Here is an 18640-nt window from a genome sequence, read left to right on the forward strand (position 1 = left end):
TTTCTGTTAAGCCTTTTATCAGAATAGTAGTTTTATTGGTACAGATCAATTTATTTTTTCCACTCACCAAGAGTCTTTGTTTTCATTCTTTATCTTGGAGGTAAGCACAATCGTGATTCTGACAATACACCAGTTCATTACAATATATGAGGCTGTGGTCACTGGCATGTTGCATACTGCTATATCTATGAAACTGGGGAGTGTTTTTGGGAGAAAATTATGCAGTTTTCTTATCCAAACAAGGGTTTGACTTTCAATTTTAATTGATCACTCACTTAAATTTCACGCACTGAATGAAAGTGACTGCTCAGAGTCTTTTTGTCACATGTAAAGCAGCCTAAATCAATGCTTTTTAGTATTCTATAAACTTAGTAATGGTTTCACGTGAACCAGTTTTGAGCAAAAAGCTTCTTATTTTCATTGTAAATTTCTCTGCACCATTAATTAGACAGGGAACAGAGTTCATCTGTTCAGTTTTAAACAAAATGAAGACACAGGTCATCAGCATCTGTGAGTTTTATTACAATCCAATAAAATACTATTTGGCTCTTCAAAATAAAACATAAAAAACAAATGCAGCTGTAGGTACCATAAGAGTACAATGTTGGGAATTTGGTAATGATGCTGTATTGACGTTTTTAGCTGTCAGTGTAACGGCTTGAGTCTCAAACAACAGTAATGGCATCTGTAGATTTTTTGTCTGGCCTCATGATGAAACTGTCGCCTACCTCAGCGTAATGACACCAACATTCTTAAGTTTTAGCAACAGGTTACAGAGAGCTTAATACTGAAAAATAGATCTGATTATGCCTTCTGTGTCAGAGGAGGACCTAAACTAAATCTCTGTTCAACTTATAAATTAGACAATAAATTAAAGCCAATGAAAGCTCCCAAAAAGCTTCGTACAAATACAAAGAGGTAAATAAACTAGTCTGTATTAAAACAACAAAAGTTTGAATTATCAAAGCCAAGTCATCACAGGAGCGGCAAGCTGCCAGGAGGCGCCAGAATGATCCCAAACACATAGAAAAGTCCCATGAGCAGGTTGAGCTTGGCTGTTTTCTGAGGGATCTTGGCGTAGCACCGGCTGCGAAACTGCTTCTCGAGAGGGAAGGCCATGGGCAGCGTGAGCAGAGGAAGCGCCATGCTGATGGTGTAACGGGTGGCGAGGATGCAGAAAAGCACGTAAGGGACGAAGAGCAGGAGGTTGTAGAGGACGTAGGACAGCGTGGGGCCTACTAAGATGGCCAGAGTGACGATGCCTGCCTGCTTGTCAGAGTCCATGTCTCTGGTGTTGTTGCTGTGGAGGATGGCTTCTGTGTTGAGGGCCAGCGGGACGGCGTACACCAGCGGCAGCACAGACAGGTAGCCCACCTGCACCGCATGAGCAAACATGACCGCCAGCGGGCCGAAGGTGATGAGGATGACCACATCTCCAAGGGCAACATACTTCAGGCCAATTCCTGTGGTGGAAAAACAGAAAACAAAAGATAAAATTGCCAGTTTATAATTAGCAGACCATAAGGTGTCTTTGTTTCAAGTATCTCCAGCTGATGATTTTGAAACTTTACACTTTATGACAGCTCTCAGCTCTGATGGTCGTTACATAAATCAAATACTCAGTTTATATGCAGCACATACACACACGTGTATGATCGTGGGATTTGTTGCTTTGCTTGTTGTTTTGGAAAAACCGAACAGGTGCTGAGTTGACAGTCGATCACTCTATGCCTGCTGCTTTGGGTTGGATCACACTTTATACTTGTTACATTTAAGAATTGTATATGACAAAACCATACATAATGTGGCATTTATTTTACATGTTGCAGCACATCCTGAGTCTGTTCACTCAAATAAATGCTATTATGAGCCAAGATTACCACTACTTTTCTAGCGTCTCACATCTCACAGATATCCTGGCTAAAAAGAGCTTTCCAAATTTTACTAATAACAAAACCAATTTGCAGGGCTGGTTTAGCTCACCTGTCAGATAGCGCACAGCATGTACAGAGGCTACAGGTATGCTCTATATAAAGTTCTTGGAAATTCTCAAATCATCACCAAAAAAGGGGGAATCTCTCATCTGTTGATTCTGAACCTTTATTCTTGTGAACTTCTCTGTCCTTACTGATAAAACTGCATTATGAATTTTAAACTCAATATTTTACCAAAGGTTAAATCTGACTGCACACTTGTTCCTTTTCTAAAAATGCTTTTGAAGTTATTTTTATTCAACTAGTTTTCTAGTGAGGGGAAGGCCTTCGTCCGCAGCAGAGACAGGAAATTGTGTTTCTTCGGTTGGCTCAACTTGTATCAAAACACCTCGTGACAGGGGACACTGGTGGTATTTACAATATCTCCTCTTGAATGAGTGAAAGCAGAGTTCCTCTTAAGTTGCCTGAATGATTAAGATTAGGCTGCCACAGGAGGGGAGATTCCATCGCTACGAGATAGTAAGATGTGCACTTCACACCCTCCACACATACGGTATGACATGACACCTAAGCTCCTCAGAAAAGAGCTGCAGCTCATGAAGAAATGTAACACATCAGTGTCACGTCAGAAAAACTATGCGAACTGCCTCAACGAGGGAAGTTCTCCAGAAGTGAGGGATTGGCCAGAACATAGTGGTACTGAGATGATCAGTGCACTTTTTTTACATGCTTTCTAGCAATACAGATTTTTATTAAAACAGCAGGTTATAATATCCACTAATGGCACAGTGCTGCAAGATGTTTCACATTTGGCCTTAAGTTTAAAGGAGAAGCTGGAAGTGATGTCCGGGGAGGACTTTCAAGAGGCTGAATTCACAGACCCTGACACTGCTTTGCCCTCTCCCTTTGTATTCTTTTTCTTTCTCCATTTTTTCTCAGCTCAGTTTACTATGGCTTGAGGATTTGTAGCTTCTCGGTCTGATTCTGCTTGGCCTGGATTAACATTTTTTTGTCATCTTTGGCTTTTAGACTGTCAATGCTTTTGTTAGCTCATGGTAAATAAAACTATTCTGCATTGCAACAGACTCCTATGCATGGCAACTGTTCCTGTTGTTTGTGACAAGGTTTACCCAAATGCTGCCTTTTTTTTTTAATCTGTATCAAAACGTAAATTCAAAGTATTTGCCTGACTAAACACTATGGATGATGACTTTTCTGTTTTGAGTGAAGTGACCTTTCCACTGCAGTGAATAAACGCTTTGTCCAAGGAAAGATGTACTTAGCACTGTGTATTTTTTTCTTTGTAATAACACACGACGGACTGACCACAATGGAAAACATGAATGTACAGTGAGCATTTTCCTGACATCAAACACAGGTTCCTTGTTTCACATCGCCAACCTTTGTTGGCATCTGCAGCCAATGTGCAAAGATGTCATTGTGAGACATTAAGTCTGTGATGTGTCTGTGCTTTAATTGACTGGGCAAGCAGATGAACTTCCAGGCAGAAATCCAAGAGAGTAGAGTTAATATTTTACTCACCTCCTGTGTATAAAAAAGAGCTGGAGAGTCCACCAAAGTAAATAAGGGCAAGGTGCTCCAGTCTCAGCGTGGACAGGAAGTACAGTAGAGTGGCACACAAGCACCCTAAAGAGTATAACAATGCTCCAAACATAACCACATCCTGCGGAGCCAAGATTTCATCCACAAGAGTCCTATCATCACTCTTCTTGTGGTCAATCCCTTTGGAGAAGTCATAGTAGGTGTTCACGAGGTTTCCTGCCCCGTGGACCACAAGAACAGCCACCGCGCACACCATCAGGATGACCAAGTCCACGGAACCCTCCAGTTTGTACGCCAAAGCACTACCAAGGGCCACCGGTGTGAGCGAGGCACTGAAGCTCCATGGCCTCAGTGCGAGCACATACGCAGCACATTTGTGCCTCACATCCGAGGCAACGCGAGCCATCGTCGACGTGTGGTTTTGGCCTTGAGAGTGGCTGGTTAAGTTATTCATACCAGTCTGCCACTGCTGGCCATTGTGACCGTTTGATCCATGCAGTATGAATGTCTCTGCCCGGCTTTGTTTCTGATCTTTGGCCATTCTTCTGCAAAGGGATACCGTTACAGCACTATGTCCAAATGTCCGTGTGGTGCTCCTGTAGTAAATGCAAAATCACAAGTCAGTTTTGTACATATTAAATATGAAAAAGATAAATATTTTTTCAGTTCTACAAATTATCATTGAAAAAATGGTCATCTTTGAAATACTGCTGATAAATGTGTCATATACGAGATAATATCTAAGGAACTGTCCATTATCAATCATTTGTGGACAACATGACAGCTAGAGCTTGCTACCCCACATCTCATAACCCTAGACGGTAAAAATATTCGACCACTAAATTATAGTTTTGCAATCAAATAAAAATTTGCAATAAGGTTTGCTCCCATTTTAGCAACATCCCTATAAAGGCAGTGCATTGATTAGCAATAGCAGACACTCAGAATTTTAGCAAATATCTATTTAAATGAACAACCTGGAGCCAACAGGAACTAAATTGAGCAAAAAAATTGTATAAAAGGAAACTGCTGTCTTTGGTAATAACACTTATGATTGCTTTAGTTTCTATAAAGACTAATCCTTCAGTCACAATAGTTACAAATGTGTAAACCTGCAGCTTGAGGTACCATTAAAATATTTTTTTGTACTCCATACGTAACTCAAATGCATGCATGTTTTATTCCAATCAATCTTATTAAAGATTGTATCTGCTTTTTAGAATGATGCGTTTTAGCATGAAAGATGTGTTTATCAGAATGTGGTATTAAGGGTGAAGGTAACCTTGTGTTTGAAACTGCAAATATTCGCACATATAAAGACAATTTCTGTGTTTTGCATGCAAAAAGTAGATATTTAAGTATTTTATATTCTATTCTCTTGTATAGTCTGTTTGCCCTGAGTCAGCTCTTTAACTTGTGCCAGGCTCTCTGGATTCAGGGCAAAGTGGGCGGTTTCAGCCAGAATAGACAGTGGCTAATTGTTTAGCTTGCCAATACACGTGGCTTTAATTTAAATGCCACCCACACTCAGATTTTTGAGCCTGTCCTTTCGGAAGACACCTACACAGTCGCCACCTCCTAAAGGGCAGCGGACCCGGGAGGGGGGGCAAACAACCAAAGGCTGACTGCTAAGATTATGGGATTAGAGCTAACGGGCTAGCCGACGAGCTAATGTTCTCAGAAAGGAGGAAATGTCTGTCAGCAGCGCGCTCTCACCTGTTACGTCTTCACCGTCCGACACAAAGCGCGTCTCTCACCGATCAAAAACATATTTCTGTCACACTGAGCCTGGATCGGCGAGAGCTGGCTAGTTCTCTTACGTGTCAACTTCGAGAGTTCTTGAATGGCTGCACCTGACAGGCGCCATTTCCTCCGCCACGAGTGCAGCAGCATACACGGACAGAGGAAACAGCTTTTTGCACAATGGTTCCGAGACTATTTTGTAACTATTTGGAAGAAACCGGGAAGTTAAAAATGAATAAAACATGTCCCAGAATCCAGAATTAATTATAATTTCATTTAAAGGAAGCCATAACCGTTATCTGCAGACGTACTTTTTGAAGGAGGAAAACATTTTTGGTTTATTCCCATAAATATGGAAGCCTTGAGAGCTGACAAGCCTCAAGAGCTACACGTTTTAAATCTTAACATTCATATTCATTTTTTTTTAATAAAAGAGTGCTTGTTTTCATGATATAAAGGATTGTTCTTGGTGGTGGCGTTTTTTTTCTGGTAAACTTAAGAAAGTCAAGCTATATTTTTTTTTGTTGTTGTTGTTGTTACTGCTGTTGCTGTTGCTGATGCTGCTGTTTAATCCTCCATCCATCCATCCATCCATCCATCCATCCATCCATCAATCCATCCATCCATCTATCATCCAACCATCAATCCATCCATCCATCCATCCATCCATCCATCCATCATCTTAACCTTTTTTCCTTTCAGCAGGGGCTGGAGCATACCCCAGCTGCAAGAGTGCCAGAGCACAAGAAGTGGGGCTGACTCTGAACAGGTTGCCATTCTATTTCATGGCTGACATGTAGAAACAGACAGCCGTTTACACACAAAGAGAGTGGCTGGTCAACCTGATGAACATGTTTTTCTTTTCGTTTTCTTTTTTTCTATGTTTGTTTTTGTTTTGTTTTTAAGGTGGTAGATCAAAAAGAAAGACTACAGGATAAAAACACATCTTCCAATACTTTAATTTTGAAAAACACATGAAGTCATAAATTGATTATTGTTTAATTTTCAGAGGGTTAACTACACCCAAGCTACCACTTTTCAACACTCCAATGCGTGGGACAGTAGCAATTCAACTAAATGAGATTTACTGGCGAACAGTGTCTTTCTTAGCTAGCAGCACTGCAAACTAAATAAACTCTGTTCATCAGTGTTATCATTCTGTGTGCTCATTGAAATGTTCATCAAACACAGTTCTTGCTGAACAAGAAAGTCTGCAAAAAAAGTTAAAGGAGTATAAAAGCAACTTAACAATTCAGCAAAAGCTCAAATGGAATTTTATAACAGCCACATTTTAGCTGAAAACCCAAATATTTTCTGATGCATACCACTGTGGATATTTTTGAACTCCGTGGTCTGTTGAGTAGACAAAATTGGTCACAGGATAATGAGTACCAGTCCACAGTGATGCCATGTGTTGTTTGCCAGCTTGCCCAGAAAGTGTTTGTGCATGCCACTGTTAAATTAAGAGAAGACTAAACTATTTTTTCCCCTGCAGCCTTACATAACCCTCAGAAAATCATGTTCAAAAGAAACCATCTGATTCTCCTTTAACTGTGCTCTGCTGGTTGCAACAAGTGGTTTGATGGACGGGGCGCGTTTGGTTTTCATTAGATTGTCTCGACACTGACCCCCTGCCCCATCAAACAGTAATATGAAACCAGCCTTCTGGCAGGCGCACTGTACGGAAGAGAGCCGAGCAGAGCTGATGCAGTCTGCGCTACTTTCACTACCTGGTGCGCAGGCTGGACTGCGCTGCTGCACCCCACGCCAGAAACTACACATAAGAAACAAAATAACGAACCGTGCGATGGCAAGGAAGGGGTGTCCGCGGGCATAGATGGTAAAGCTGTGCTGTCTTCGCTGAAGGATTATCTGTGCTGGTTTTCTTCCTCCCGGAGGAGTGATACCGCAGCCATGGTGTGCTGTCAGACTCCCAGAAGTTTACGCAGGGGCGACCTAAGCTGCGCTCCTCTGCTGGCTGCTGCGCTGCTCAGTCTGCTGCTCGCAGGGATGCAACAAACCACAGCGTTTCCCTCCTGGAGGTTAGAGGTATGCTGTGAGCTCTTAGTGACCAGTTAGAGATCTCGGTGCGATTCTGCAAGCTCCATTGGGTGCCGGGTTTTTAAACGCTGAACTTAACACAGAAACAATGTCCATTCAGAATTCTGCTGCTTCAAATTTGCTTCATGTTACACTGAAGCCCAGTGCTTTAACGTGGATTTATTTCTATCTTTTATCAATTTTAGAAGCATTTTTACCACTCGGCGTGCAAAGTAGGGCTATCGCACAAGCTGCTGTATAAAACCCATAGCTTAAAGAGCCTGGATGCGATTTCCAGTGGCTGTGTTGGTGTTAGTCAAAGTTAGTATGAAAACTGGAATGATTTTTAAATACTTGCTTTCTTTCATGCTCACCACAGAGAGATAGATACAACTACAATACCCTGGCATGTGCTCAGTATATACATTATTTCACACTTCTTGAAATAAAAGATTGACACTCAATGATATTCAAGTTTGCATTAAAAAATACTGAATTTACTTTCAAACTTTTCAAAGTCTTAAATAAGAAACTACATGCCAGGCAATTTCAATAATTTCTTTTGTGTCTCTAAATTCACTTTAGGATAGCAGCACTTTGTTAAATATACCCCTGGCATACTTATCAGATTTAATTGATGTCTCTGGAGGAGAGGTTAAAGCACTACCATGATTTGATTAGAGCTTTCAGTGGATCCCTGTTCAGTAATAACTTCAGTGAATTGGATAAATGTGTTCCTCGATCACTGCCACCCACCCACTGAGAGACAGAGCCCGAGGGATGACTTTATGTCATTTCCTTTGCCACAGACTCTCATAATGTGTCAGTCATGAGTGTGTGGATTGCACAAGTGCCTTAGATAAGCTTCTTAGGCAATGCAGCTATTATTAAAAAAAGAAGAAAGTTTGAATTTCTGATGGATGTATGAAGTTGTGTGAAAATTCAGCAAGATAGCATAAGCAGTGCAGAAAAATGCACAATAAGCATGATGAAAAGACTGTAGGCAGTCTAAAATATTCAGCACATGATTTAAAGCAATGCTCGCATTAACCTTTGCATGCTCGCAGCATCCAATGGCAAAGAGGTATTTCTTAAATAACAGTTCAACTGACAGCCTGTATTTTGCAACAGATACATTTAATAGCTTCTTTTGAATTGAGTCTTCAGTATTATGAAACCAAGGCTAAAGATCATAATCCCAGTTTTAGCAGTCTCTGGCAGTCTCAGATTGTTCCAAACTCATCCAACGATCCACTGGGATTTATCCTTGGATGTTTTGGCCTCGAGGTTTAGTCTAGCGGGCTTGTTTCGGTCCTCATGGTTTATGGTTCGACTTAAGACGTGCCAAAATGAGATTAGATTTGCAGTGATTATAACAACACAAGATACAAAAAGATCTGCACTGGCCTTAGTACATTAAACACCCCATAAATCTCCAAACACAAGATTCAGCTGTGTCAACTGAGTTCATCTGAGGTCTGTTGGATGATACGGTGACCGGTGCATATGATGCAGAGCAGCAGCTTTCTATAAACTATCTAAAAAAAAAAAAGGTCATTAAGTTCCTCGGCGGTGTGGACACTCAGTCAGACCGCCGGCCTACCTCTGTGTGACTATTTTGGTGAGGAAATGAAGGAAGTACTGGATCTATTTGTTTTGACTGGGCGAAGCAGGAACAGGAACCAGAGAATAGGGTGTAGAATACTAAAAAAGAGTAAGCAGCTTTGATATCTGCTCCCTGCCTTCACTGCTTCTTTCCCCCATGAGAATATGCTGCAGGACTTTTGCATTTTGAGCAGTTTGAACAGAGTCTGATTTTCCTTGCTCAGGCTTTATTTTAATTGTTTGGAAGGATTTTCTTTGCTTCCTCTTTATTATTTTCAAGCATTATATCTATGAAACCAGTTCATTAATAGTTACCACTACACCCTGGTGTATCTACTATTTTAGCAGCAGCCTCTAAAAATGTCCCACCGTTCGCCAACACCTGAAGGAACAGGTAGTAACTGCAGGTATGTGATGGGGCCTTACTCCAGGGTCTTTTTACAGACTCATAAAAAGTCAGGATCTGAAGACCTGAGAGTTTGTTTGGTATCAGACTGTTCTGGTTTCAGTTTCATTTTCAGTTGGCTTAAACTGGTCACAGATAAAAAAAAAAAAAAATGATGATAAAAAAACAGCCTGTGTGGTGCATTAAAAAGGCAGAAAGCAAGCCACTGTGATGAAATACCTGAACTCATCAGCAAACCTGTCAACAACACAACTTTCTAAACACCAACAGGACAGTAAAAAAAAGCTACAAGGACAAAGCAAATCTTAGCAACAAGTTTTTCATCTGGAGGCTCTGAAAAGTTGCCCATCAATCCCAGAGTCTGTAACAGACTCAGACTAAAGCCGCTCCAAGACTGGGCTTCGCTCTTTCAGATCCAAACAAGATTTACAGTTTCTTTCCTCATCTAAACATCAAATGGCTTTCTTCTTCTTTGGAGTTGTTCTTGCTTGTAAAGTTTTATTGTCAGTAGTCATCAGCTTTTTCTTTATTTGTTGAGCCAGACTTAAGATTTACCCACATCTCAGCAAAGACCACAGAAACAGTAATCCACCTCGATGGACTCCAGTTATGATTTTCCCTGAAATGATCGCTGAACTCCAAGTTTGTTATGCTTTCATCGCTGTGCCATGGGTTCAGTCATCACTGAGCTAAAGACAGTGACTTGACAGGCAAGTTATGGAGTTAAAGTTTGGGTTTGCTTTAAAGAAACTGGTTCCTGACTGGCCACTCCTCACATGTGTCCAAGAATTGAACAGAGGTGTCAATCTTACCTGGCTGTCGAGGGGTCAGGACAGTTTTCAAGATAAAAACACAGAAATCAGAGAGAAGTGGCCTAGAAAATACGCTTTCTGACCCTATCCCTAAAACACACCACCCCTAACACTAAACAAAATCATGATTTAACATGATTTTTTACTTCCTACAACATCAACAGCCTTTCCTTGTACCTGCAGCTAGAATAGAATAGAATAGAATAGAATAGAATAGAATAGAATAGAATAGAATAGAATAGAAAATACTTAATCTTTCCCCGAGCGAAGATTCAGGAGGAGTCACAGCAGCAGTCAAGAAAACAAAAGTAAGAAAGTGAATAGAAAGGGCAAAAAGGTCCATAAGAAAATAGATGATGACAGCTTGTCCATCATTCTCCAGTTCAGCCAGCCTCCACCTCCACAGGGTCCAGGACTGAGCTTCTTCAGTCATGCTCCATCTCTGTGTCCTGAATCCTGTCTGCTCACAGCAGGTGAAGCTCTTTCAGTGTGGTGTTGGTGTCCAGTGTTAGCTCCGTTAGCCATGTCTGTGAATAGCACGATGCTACTCTGCCTTCTGGTATTCCCTCTGTTGCTGGGTTAGTACAGCTAGCTCATCCGTCTTATTGGAGGTAGATCTTGCGTCGATGGATGGAAGGACAGGTCCATGTCGTCATTTCTTAGCTCACACCTGAGAACCAGCACCTCGTCCTCACCTCCGTCTCCTCACCTTGTGGGTAACATCAGGCCTTGCACCAGTTAGCATTGACATGCTTAAGGCTACTAACAGCTAATTTAATAATAATAATAACAAATTTTATTAGTGAAGCACTTTGCATCAAAGTGATTTCAAAGTGCGACAGCTAATTTCACATGTAAACAATGTTGCCATGGTTACATGTAGGATCTCCAGACAAACACAGAAGCAAAACTAATACAAATATTACCGAAGACACAACCAGTTTGGTGTCCACGACCAACAAATGAACCATACAAAGTAATGATTCACTCCAAATACAAAGATGACGAAAAAGTGATGAAAAAATCACAAGAGACAGACAAGGAAGAGAGAGCTGCTGTAGTAGTCAGCAACAACGGGGCAGCGCCTAGTTTAAGTTTTACCCCTCTGGTAAGAAAACTAAATTAACAAAAAGACAAACCTGGAAGAAAGTTTTTGTGGCTCTGGAATGACATGAATCCAAGTGAGATGAAGTAAAATGTCTCCTTCGATAGTAAAGGTTGCAGACCACTGGTCTTGGGTGATTAATAAAAGGTTTTTCTTTGTCCAAGGAAGAAGCTTACTCCACTGTGTTGCTCATCGGGATCCGCAAAGAGGCCCGCTCACAAGTTCTCCACCTGTCCAGGAATAAGCGCTACACCCTGACTCCGGAGCAGCTCAAATGGGACAAGTTCAAGCTAACATACAAGTATTCATTTCTCTACCTCTTTAAATGAGACCTCAAATGATCAATGAAACCAGTCAACAAACTGAGCTTTTCATTGCCTTCTCATCTTAAGATGTCTACATTCAAAATCACTTTCTACTCTCACCCCAGTGTCTCTGTTTTCTTCTGCTGGTAAAGTTTGGTAGTAAGGTATGAGCTAGTGGGTGGGAGGAGATTTTTTTTTACTAAGATAATTTTCTTCTGACATAATGTTTTATCCTCATGGCTGATACAGGAGCACGATTAGTGAAAAGACATACATTTCCTGTTGAAGTGCTGTTTTGGGAGAAGAAACTCCACATCTTCAGAGCAATATCATCAGCTGTTACGTACATTTAAATGTGTTACACTGACTGCTCAAAGAAGCTGCAGTGACAATCATTATTCCTGAACCTCCTCCTTTAGAGTCTTAAATAAAACGATTGGATTGAACAGGAGAGAGTTGATCACTTGGTTTTTGATCAAATAAATTTTAATGGAGTCATTCCCTGAGTAAGCAGAATTATAATTTAATGTCTTGTAGAATAAAAGTTGATATAACCAATTAATCACTGACTGATTCCAGCTCAAAGTATCTGTATCAGTCCAGCCAAGATATAAAAGTATATCAGGTCTCAGTAATGGAGCTGTACTTGGAGTGCTTGTGGGATTTCTGGTCTGTCTGAACAGTAGCCATTGTGTTTTGGCAGATCCTCCTGCTGTAGAGGAATGTGTGTAGAGACCAGTATTAACTACATAATGCTGTTGTTTCTGAGCAGGTTGCTCTCCTACCCTACAAACCTGATAAATGCCAGCGACACACGTCGAGGCATCGCAAAGGCATTTGGTTTGTGGAGCGACGTCTCGCCATTCAGCTTCAGGGAGGTGCCAGCTGACCAGGAAGCAGACATAAAGATCGGTGGGTACTCTGCATCCGTCCCAACAGATGTTCTTTGGCTCTGAGCTCCAGACTTCTGCTTTGTCTTTGTTGTTTTTCCCCTCTGCGCTGTCAGCACAGAAACTTCAGCATCCTCCAAACCTCCTAAATCACACTACCGCGACTATATTACCAAGCTTATACGCCACATGATTCATAATTTCTTACTGAAAAAAAAACAAGCGCTTAACAACTTCCATACATGTCCGCCCATGCTGAAGCCGTCTAAATTATGCTTTATCTGTCCCTTTGGGTGCAAGCTCCAGGGTCCTGCATAAATCCTGGGTGACAGTTGGAGGAACGGTTGTCATCCTGCAGAATGAAAGCTGAAGCTGAAGCTCTGTCTTTTATGATTCATGCCTCCTCCTGCTGTTGTCTTCACAGAGCAGAAATAATGGAGTGAGGGTTCCCCTGCTCGGCCCTGAGGTGAATCTGTCTGTCTGTCTGTCTGTCTGTCTGTCTTGGCAGGCTTCTACCCCGTCAACCACACGGACTGTCTGCAGTCCTACTTGCACCATTGTTTTGACGGCATCACAGGAGAGTTGGCTCATGCATTCTTCCCGCCAACTGGCGAGATCCACTTTGACGACGATGAATACTGGATTCTGGGAAACATGCGCTTTAGCTGGAAGAAAGGCATGTGTCTTTATCATGTTTCTGGAAATTGCTCATTTTTAACCCACGAATGATGGATGCAACAGACTCTGAGCTGAGCAGCTCCTGAGGTGCACACTGCAACAGGAAATAATCAACTGCGTCTGTTTTTCAGGGGTTTGGTTGACGGATCTTGTCCATGTGGCGACTCATGAAATCGGCCATGTCCTGGGACTCATGCACTCCATGGATCCAAAAGCAATAATGCACCTGAATGCAACTCTGACAGGACGCAAGCTTATCACTCAGGATGAAGTGTGGGGCCTGCATCGTCTCTATGGTACGCTCACAATCCTCATGTTTATTGTTTCTCTACCAAAACAAAAATCAAAAGGCCTTTCTTGGTTTTAATAATTACAGATACATCTGGTATATTGTCAGCCATCCAGCCAGGACATGGGAGCCAGAAGTAGTAAACAAATCAATTAACTTAACTGGTCTTGAGGGTGATACGTCAGCCTCCCAAACAAAAGAATTTCCTGGGGATGTAAACATAAAACCTGTGGCAGAAAACCAGGGACACCTTTTTGATCACAACCAGACTAAGTGGAGACCACCAGAGCTTCTCTCTAAGGACAGGCACTAAAAGCCAACGTGGCATTAATAATTATTGTATAAACTACTCATGAGTCATCATTAGTGAGTATAATGGTGAGTCATTTTCATTGGAAGTAGAAGCACATCAGGGATCCAGTTTTTTTTTCTGCTGCAGACTGAAAACTGTTGTCTGATCCTTCCACTCACCCCTCTCTCCTCCAGGATGTTTGGACCGGTTATTTATCTGTCCGGCTTGGGCTCGGAAAGGCTATTGCGACAGCAAGCGCAAGCTGATGCAGAAGCACTGCCCCTCCAGCTGCGATTTCTGTTACGGTAAGACGCAGCAGCAGAGAGCAGCAGCAGTCCAGGGGAAAAGAGGAAAAAAAAGAAAATCTTTTCTCTCAATTGAGCAGCGCAAGGAGCTGCTGTGAACCGTTTGCCAATGGAGCAACGGGAGCCAACAGGTCCAGCCATGCAGAGCTGCGATGGAGGTTTTCAAGGATCTGATTTGGAGTGAGATTACACTTGCCACTGGAGGAGTTTGTGTTTAGTGCATGTGAATCTGAGAGTCTCCTGGGAGGTAATGTGGATTTCAGCTCGGGACACTGACGGTGCAGGTTAGAGGGGGTACCTGTTGAGCGGTGTCTCTGCTCAGAGATCTGATAACATCAGTGATCTGACAGATGAAGCCTCTTTAGGTTTACTGTGGGACGCTCTGCTGCCGAGTTTTCATTCCTCACAACAGGAAATGGCTCTTCCTAACCATCAAAGCCTTTAGATTGTTGTGGCTCTCTGAGATTTTCGTCTGCAACAAGGGACAGTGTGGAGAGAAGCAAAAGGATACGATTCCTGGCTCGCAGTAATCTGTTCCTCATTGTTGATTGGGAGACGTTGTACGGCTGTGGAAAATTCCTGAGTGACTCCAAACCGCTGGAATTTCAGACTGTGGCTTGAGGGTTAGAGACACACAAGGTCAATTTGGATTTTTGAGGCATTAACGAGAGCGACTGTTTTTTAAGCAGACTCCGAGTTGATCACTAAGCGGCCTGTTGTGTTTGTTGAAAACCAGATGGGAGATATTACACTGATAAGACGGCTGCAGTGAGGCTGGACTGTGTGACCTGATAAGGTTCTAATCAAAAAGTCTGACAGTAATCCATGTTTTGACAAATTCTCTGTGAGGGGAAGTTGTGTCACCCTCAGATTATGGAAGAAGAAGAGTTACAGGATCACTTACTGGACAGAATGCTCCAACACAGAGCCACTACTTCTGCATATGACCTCATTTTTTTATGCATGGGGACCGCCAGGGCTTTGGCTTGTCCTCTCTTTTATGAACTTTCTCTTGGCATATTCTGCCTAACATGAATGGTGCACTATGTGACACCTGCATCTTTTCGTGTGATGCTCACTTGAAGTTAGTTAAACTCACAGAGACAGAGAGAGATAAGGCTTTTCATTGTAAAACCCTCATTATAATCTAGTATCTTTATTTACGGTATTAACCAAGAACGTAACACTGATAATTATCTGATACTGGCTGATTGATCCACAAACTGTAAATAAAAGGAAGTGCCAACCCTTTTTTTCCACTTAAAGCACTTGTTAGGATCATTGTTAGATCATTTAAAGAGTCAGATCTTGTTTTAGAGCATCAGCTGAATTATCTTTCTTCACTCTTTTCCAGAATTCCCTTTCCCCACTGTGGCTCCCACTCCGATGCCCCCACGGACAAAACACAAGCTGGTTGTCGAGGGCAAGAAGCTCACGTTTCGCTGTGGGAAGAAAATAGCATCAAAGAAAGGCAAAGTATAGTGAGTATTTCACTCTTTATAAATAAGACAGGTGATCGGGTGATTCAGAAATGCCTCAGACTTGTATTCTTCTTGGGGCGCCGGTTGAGCCAAGCGGTCTAGGTTGCAGATCTCAGGGTAGGTCTCAAGCAGGCAGCCTAGGCTAGAATCCAACCTGCTGCACCTTACCTGCATGTCACTCTCTAATCTTTTTCATGCTCTGTCCACTAGCCTGTCATTAAGGCAGAAAAGCATGAGAAACAATTTTTTAAAATAATGTATGCTTACTTATGGCCAGCAGGAGGCACTGTCACGCCCTCTAATCATGCACTGTATGTAAAGGTGCACGGCGCTTCCATAGCGTCAGATGGTTGTCAAGGCCAGAGGTCATTAGCTTGCTCCTTTTATTCAACAAAAACATGCTACTCAAAATGCAAAGTGCAGGAATACTCAAATACAAATCTTAGCGGGCCACCAAGAACTTTCTTCAATGAGCCAAAAGTACATATATGAGGTTGGTCAGGCCTCATGGGATAATACCATTATACTCAAAATAAAACGCCTGTTAACTAAAATAACATATAATTTCAATTCAGACATAAATGAAAATAAGAAGCTGAATAAAGCAAAACATGACCCCTGTCATGAATGCCAAACAATTTTAGCTGTCGTTTCCTTCCTTTAATGGCCTTTAAACATTGTTTCTGTCAGTGAGCACGCTGTTGCTTTTTGTTGCCGTGTCATAGATGTGGCAAGAATCCTGCTTGCAGCTTGGTATGACGATATCAGTGCATTTTGTTTTTCCTGCCTCTGAATTTTGAAAAAATGTCTTTTCAAAGTTGCTATGCTTTGTCTCATAATGCTGTTTACAATTGGAGATCTTCATCACAGCTGTAGCCTCCTGTTATGTTAAGCACATGGGTCTTGTGCTGGGTGAAGAGGTAATGAATGCAAATTTCTTAGTTCTTTCAGTCTTCTTTGAATTGTCAGTTTTCACTGTCCACTTTCTTTTAGCAGCAAACTTGGATCGCACCATTTTAATGCAATCTAGACTCCTACAGTGTCAATATGCGCATTGCTCCAGGAACAAAAATGAAAGTTAAAATTTGCACAGTGAACTCTGTGTGACCCAGTAACAGCCTGTCTGCGTTGCTGGCGTGGAGACAATTCCTGGTATACACGTGCTGACCCAACCAAAACACATGGTTCAGGACTGACTGTTTGGGGCCATCAATAGGTGGCTGGATCTGGCCCAAAGGCTGCTTTTTGAGGGCCTTTGGTCTAGCATAACAGATTCTTAGGTCATTCTTTAGACAGGTTCATGTTGCAGGAAAGTTAATTGTTCCTGTGTTAACGTTTGCATTTCATGTCCCTGTTTCTCCTTTACTGACTCATTACACATGTTTCAGAAGTCAAATTTGTTTGCAGATTTTGGCTTCACTTTAGGGGATCTGTCAGGCTGTCCATGTTTTATGCATTCTATTTATTACTGCAAAAGAAGAACCTCTTTATCTAAGGCAACCACAAAATAAAGCTACTACTATATGATTTGTTTCCTCAGTTAGTAGTGTATTAGTTCCATTTTGACTGCTTCAGGACGTGGTGAGTTGCAACTATAACAACTTGTTGTCTAGGTCAGAGGCACATCCTGCTTCTTCTCCAGAGATGGTCAGATCAAGCCAAGGCAGGGACAAACTGAATACTGCTGAGACCTTTTCGTCCATAGATGATAACATTCACCAATTATTTACAATGTGCACGTTGATCCTGTATAATGAACTGACTTAACACTGTCCCTCTCATTCAGCTGGTACAAGGACGGGGAGCTGCTGGAGTACTCTCACCCAAACTACATCTCACTGAAAGACGACCACATTACTATCGTGGCCAACGCCATCAACGAAGGCACATACACCTGTATCGTGAAGAAAAAAGACAAAGTCCTCACAAACTACTCGTGGAGAGTACGTGTGCGCTTCTGAAGGCCGCCTCGGCGCTCTCCACACTGAAGAGGACTCATTCACACGGGGTCACAAGTCGACCTCATTCACTAGGGCACATAACTGTGTTTTTTTTTGTTTTTTTTACAGATACAAGCGTCTATCTTTGACTGCCACTGCGTTTTAAAATGTATAAATAATAAATGTTCCATGACAAGTTGAATTTCAGAGAATATACTACCTGACTGTGAAAAGCTACCATGGCAGCCCATGCGGTTTGCATTTCATGTGGTGATGAAAGATCGTAGCAGCCGTCCTCATCTGTTTGGGACAATAATATCGACTCTGGAGTCATTAGACCTGGACGTCTCCTGCAACCTCCTGCTGCTGAGACAGTAATGTTTCCAAGGCCACCCAGACGCTTAAGAGGTGTCCACAGCTAAGTGGGACCAACTTAGATATCACTGTGGTTTCATTCAAAAAGTAAAAGCCAAGTTGGAGATAGATATAAGTATCATATGAAGTCAGAAATCTTCCACTTAAGGTCCCTGGGAAAAAAAGTGTCATCCAAAAAATATCAATCATCTAAGGTGCTCGAAAAAGTTACAGAAGCTCAAGCTCAGACGGGTGCCATTTAAATAATTTACGCACTGACCAAAGTAAGCTATGAACGCCAGAGTAAGCAATGTTGTCTACAGCCTTTGGAACTATTTGGACTTGAAACCACATATGGAACACCTCAGACGTCTAGCTTACTTTACTAGCCTCACATTGAAGCCAGCAGTCTGCCTCCAGAGACCGAGCCGTCAGTTCCACTTGCTGCTCTCCTTCCAAGCTTATTCAACACATCAGGTGTAATAATCTGCAGAAGGGCTCCAGTGGGGGCTGGGGGATAGATAAAACTGATTAATGAACATTTCCATTTAGCCCTGGCCCTAGGCGCCTCGAGGCAAAGGGACTGTACAGTGCTGATTCCAGTCAAAGCAGCAAAGAAATTTAACTGTTTATTTTTCCTGGGATCAAAATCAAAGAATTTATCGGTTTAATTCTGAAGTCGTAGAACTATTTAAAAACAAAGGCAGAGAGACGTCTGGGCCTCTTTTCCCCCGAAAGAACAAAGTACAGAGACAAAGTGTGCAGTGCAAAGAATGACATCACTTTTGGACAGCGACTACTAACTTGGGTTCAAGGCTGGATTTTTTTTAAGCTCGACTTCCTTTCATTTTTTTTTTCTTCTCTGGCAGTGTGCGGTTGTGTTTGCATAGTTTGGACA

At 42.0% G+C, this 18640-nt stretch overlaps 2 protein-coding genes across 2 annotated transcripts; one reads left to right on the forward strand and one right to left on the reverse strand.

Annotated features, from left to right (window-relative positions):
• Window positions 1–507: 507 nt before the first annotated feature.
• Window positions 508–5407, reverse strand: ubiad1 (UbiA prenyltransferase domain containing 1). Its single transcript, XM_074680690.1, has 3 exons — window positions 5214–5407; window positions 3477–4093; window positions 508–1463 (listed from the first exon to the last, which is right to left on the reverse strand). The coding sequence occupies exons 2-3, from the start codon at window positions 4036–4038 to the stop codon at window positions 976–978; spliced, it is 1050 nt and encodes a 349-aa protein (XP_074536791.1). The 5' UTR covers window positions 4039–4093; window positions 5214–5407; the 3' UTR covers window positions 508–975.
• Window positions 5408–6940: 1533 nt separating this feature from the next.
• mmp23ba (matrix metallopeptidase 23ba) lies at window positions 6941–18580 on the forward strand. Its single transcript, XM_074681123.1, has 8 exons — window positions 6941–7289; window positions 11373–11509; window positions 12286–12425; window positions 12912–13079; window positions 13213–13377; window positions 13857–13967; window positions 15322–15448; window positions 17235–18580. The coding sequence occupies exons 1-8, from the start codon at window positions 7155–7157 to the stop codon at window positions 17407–17409; spliced, it is 1158 nt and encodes a 385-aa protein (XP_074537224.1). The 5' UTR covers window positions 6941–7154; the 3' UTR covers window positions 17410–18580.
• The last annotated feature ends 60 nt before the right edge of the window (window positions 18581–18640 follow it).

The sequence above is a fragment of the Halichoeres trimaculatus genome, unplaced genomic scaffold (genome assembly GCF_033239565.1).
Source record: "Halichoeres trimaculatus isolate MK-OKI-2021-1 unplaced genomic scaffold, fHalTri1.1 fHalTri1_scaffold_11, whole genome shotgun sequence".
In the NCBI taxonomy this organism is placed as follows: Eukaryota; Metazoa; Chordata; class Actinopteri; order Labriformes; family Labridae; genus Halichoeres; species Halichoeres trimaculatus.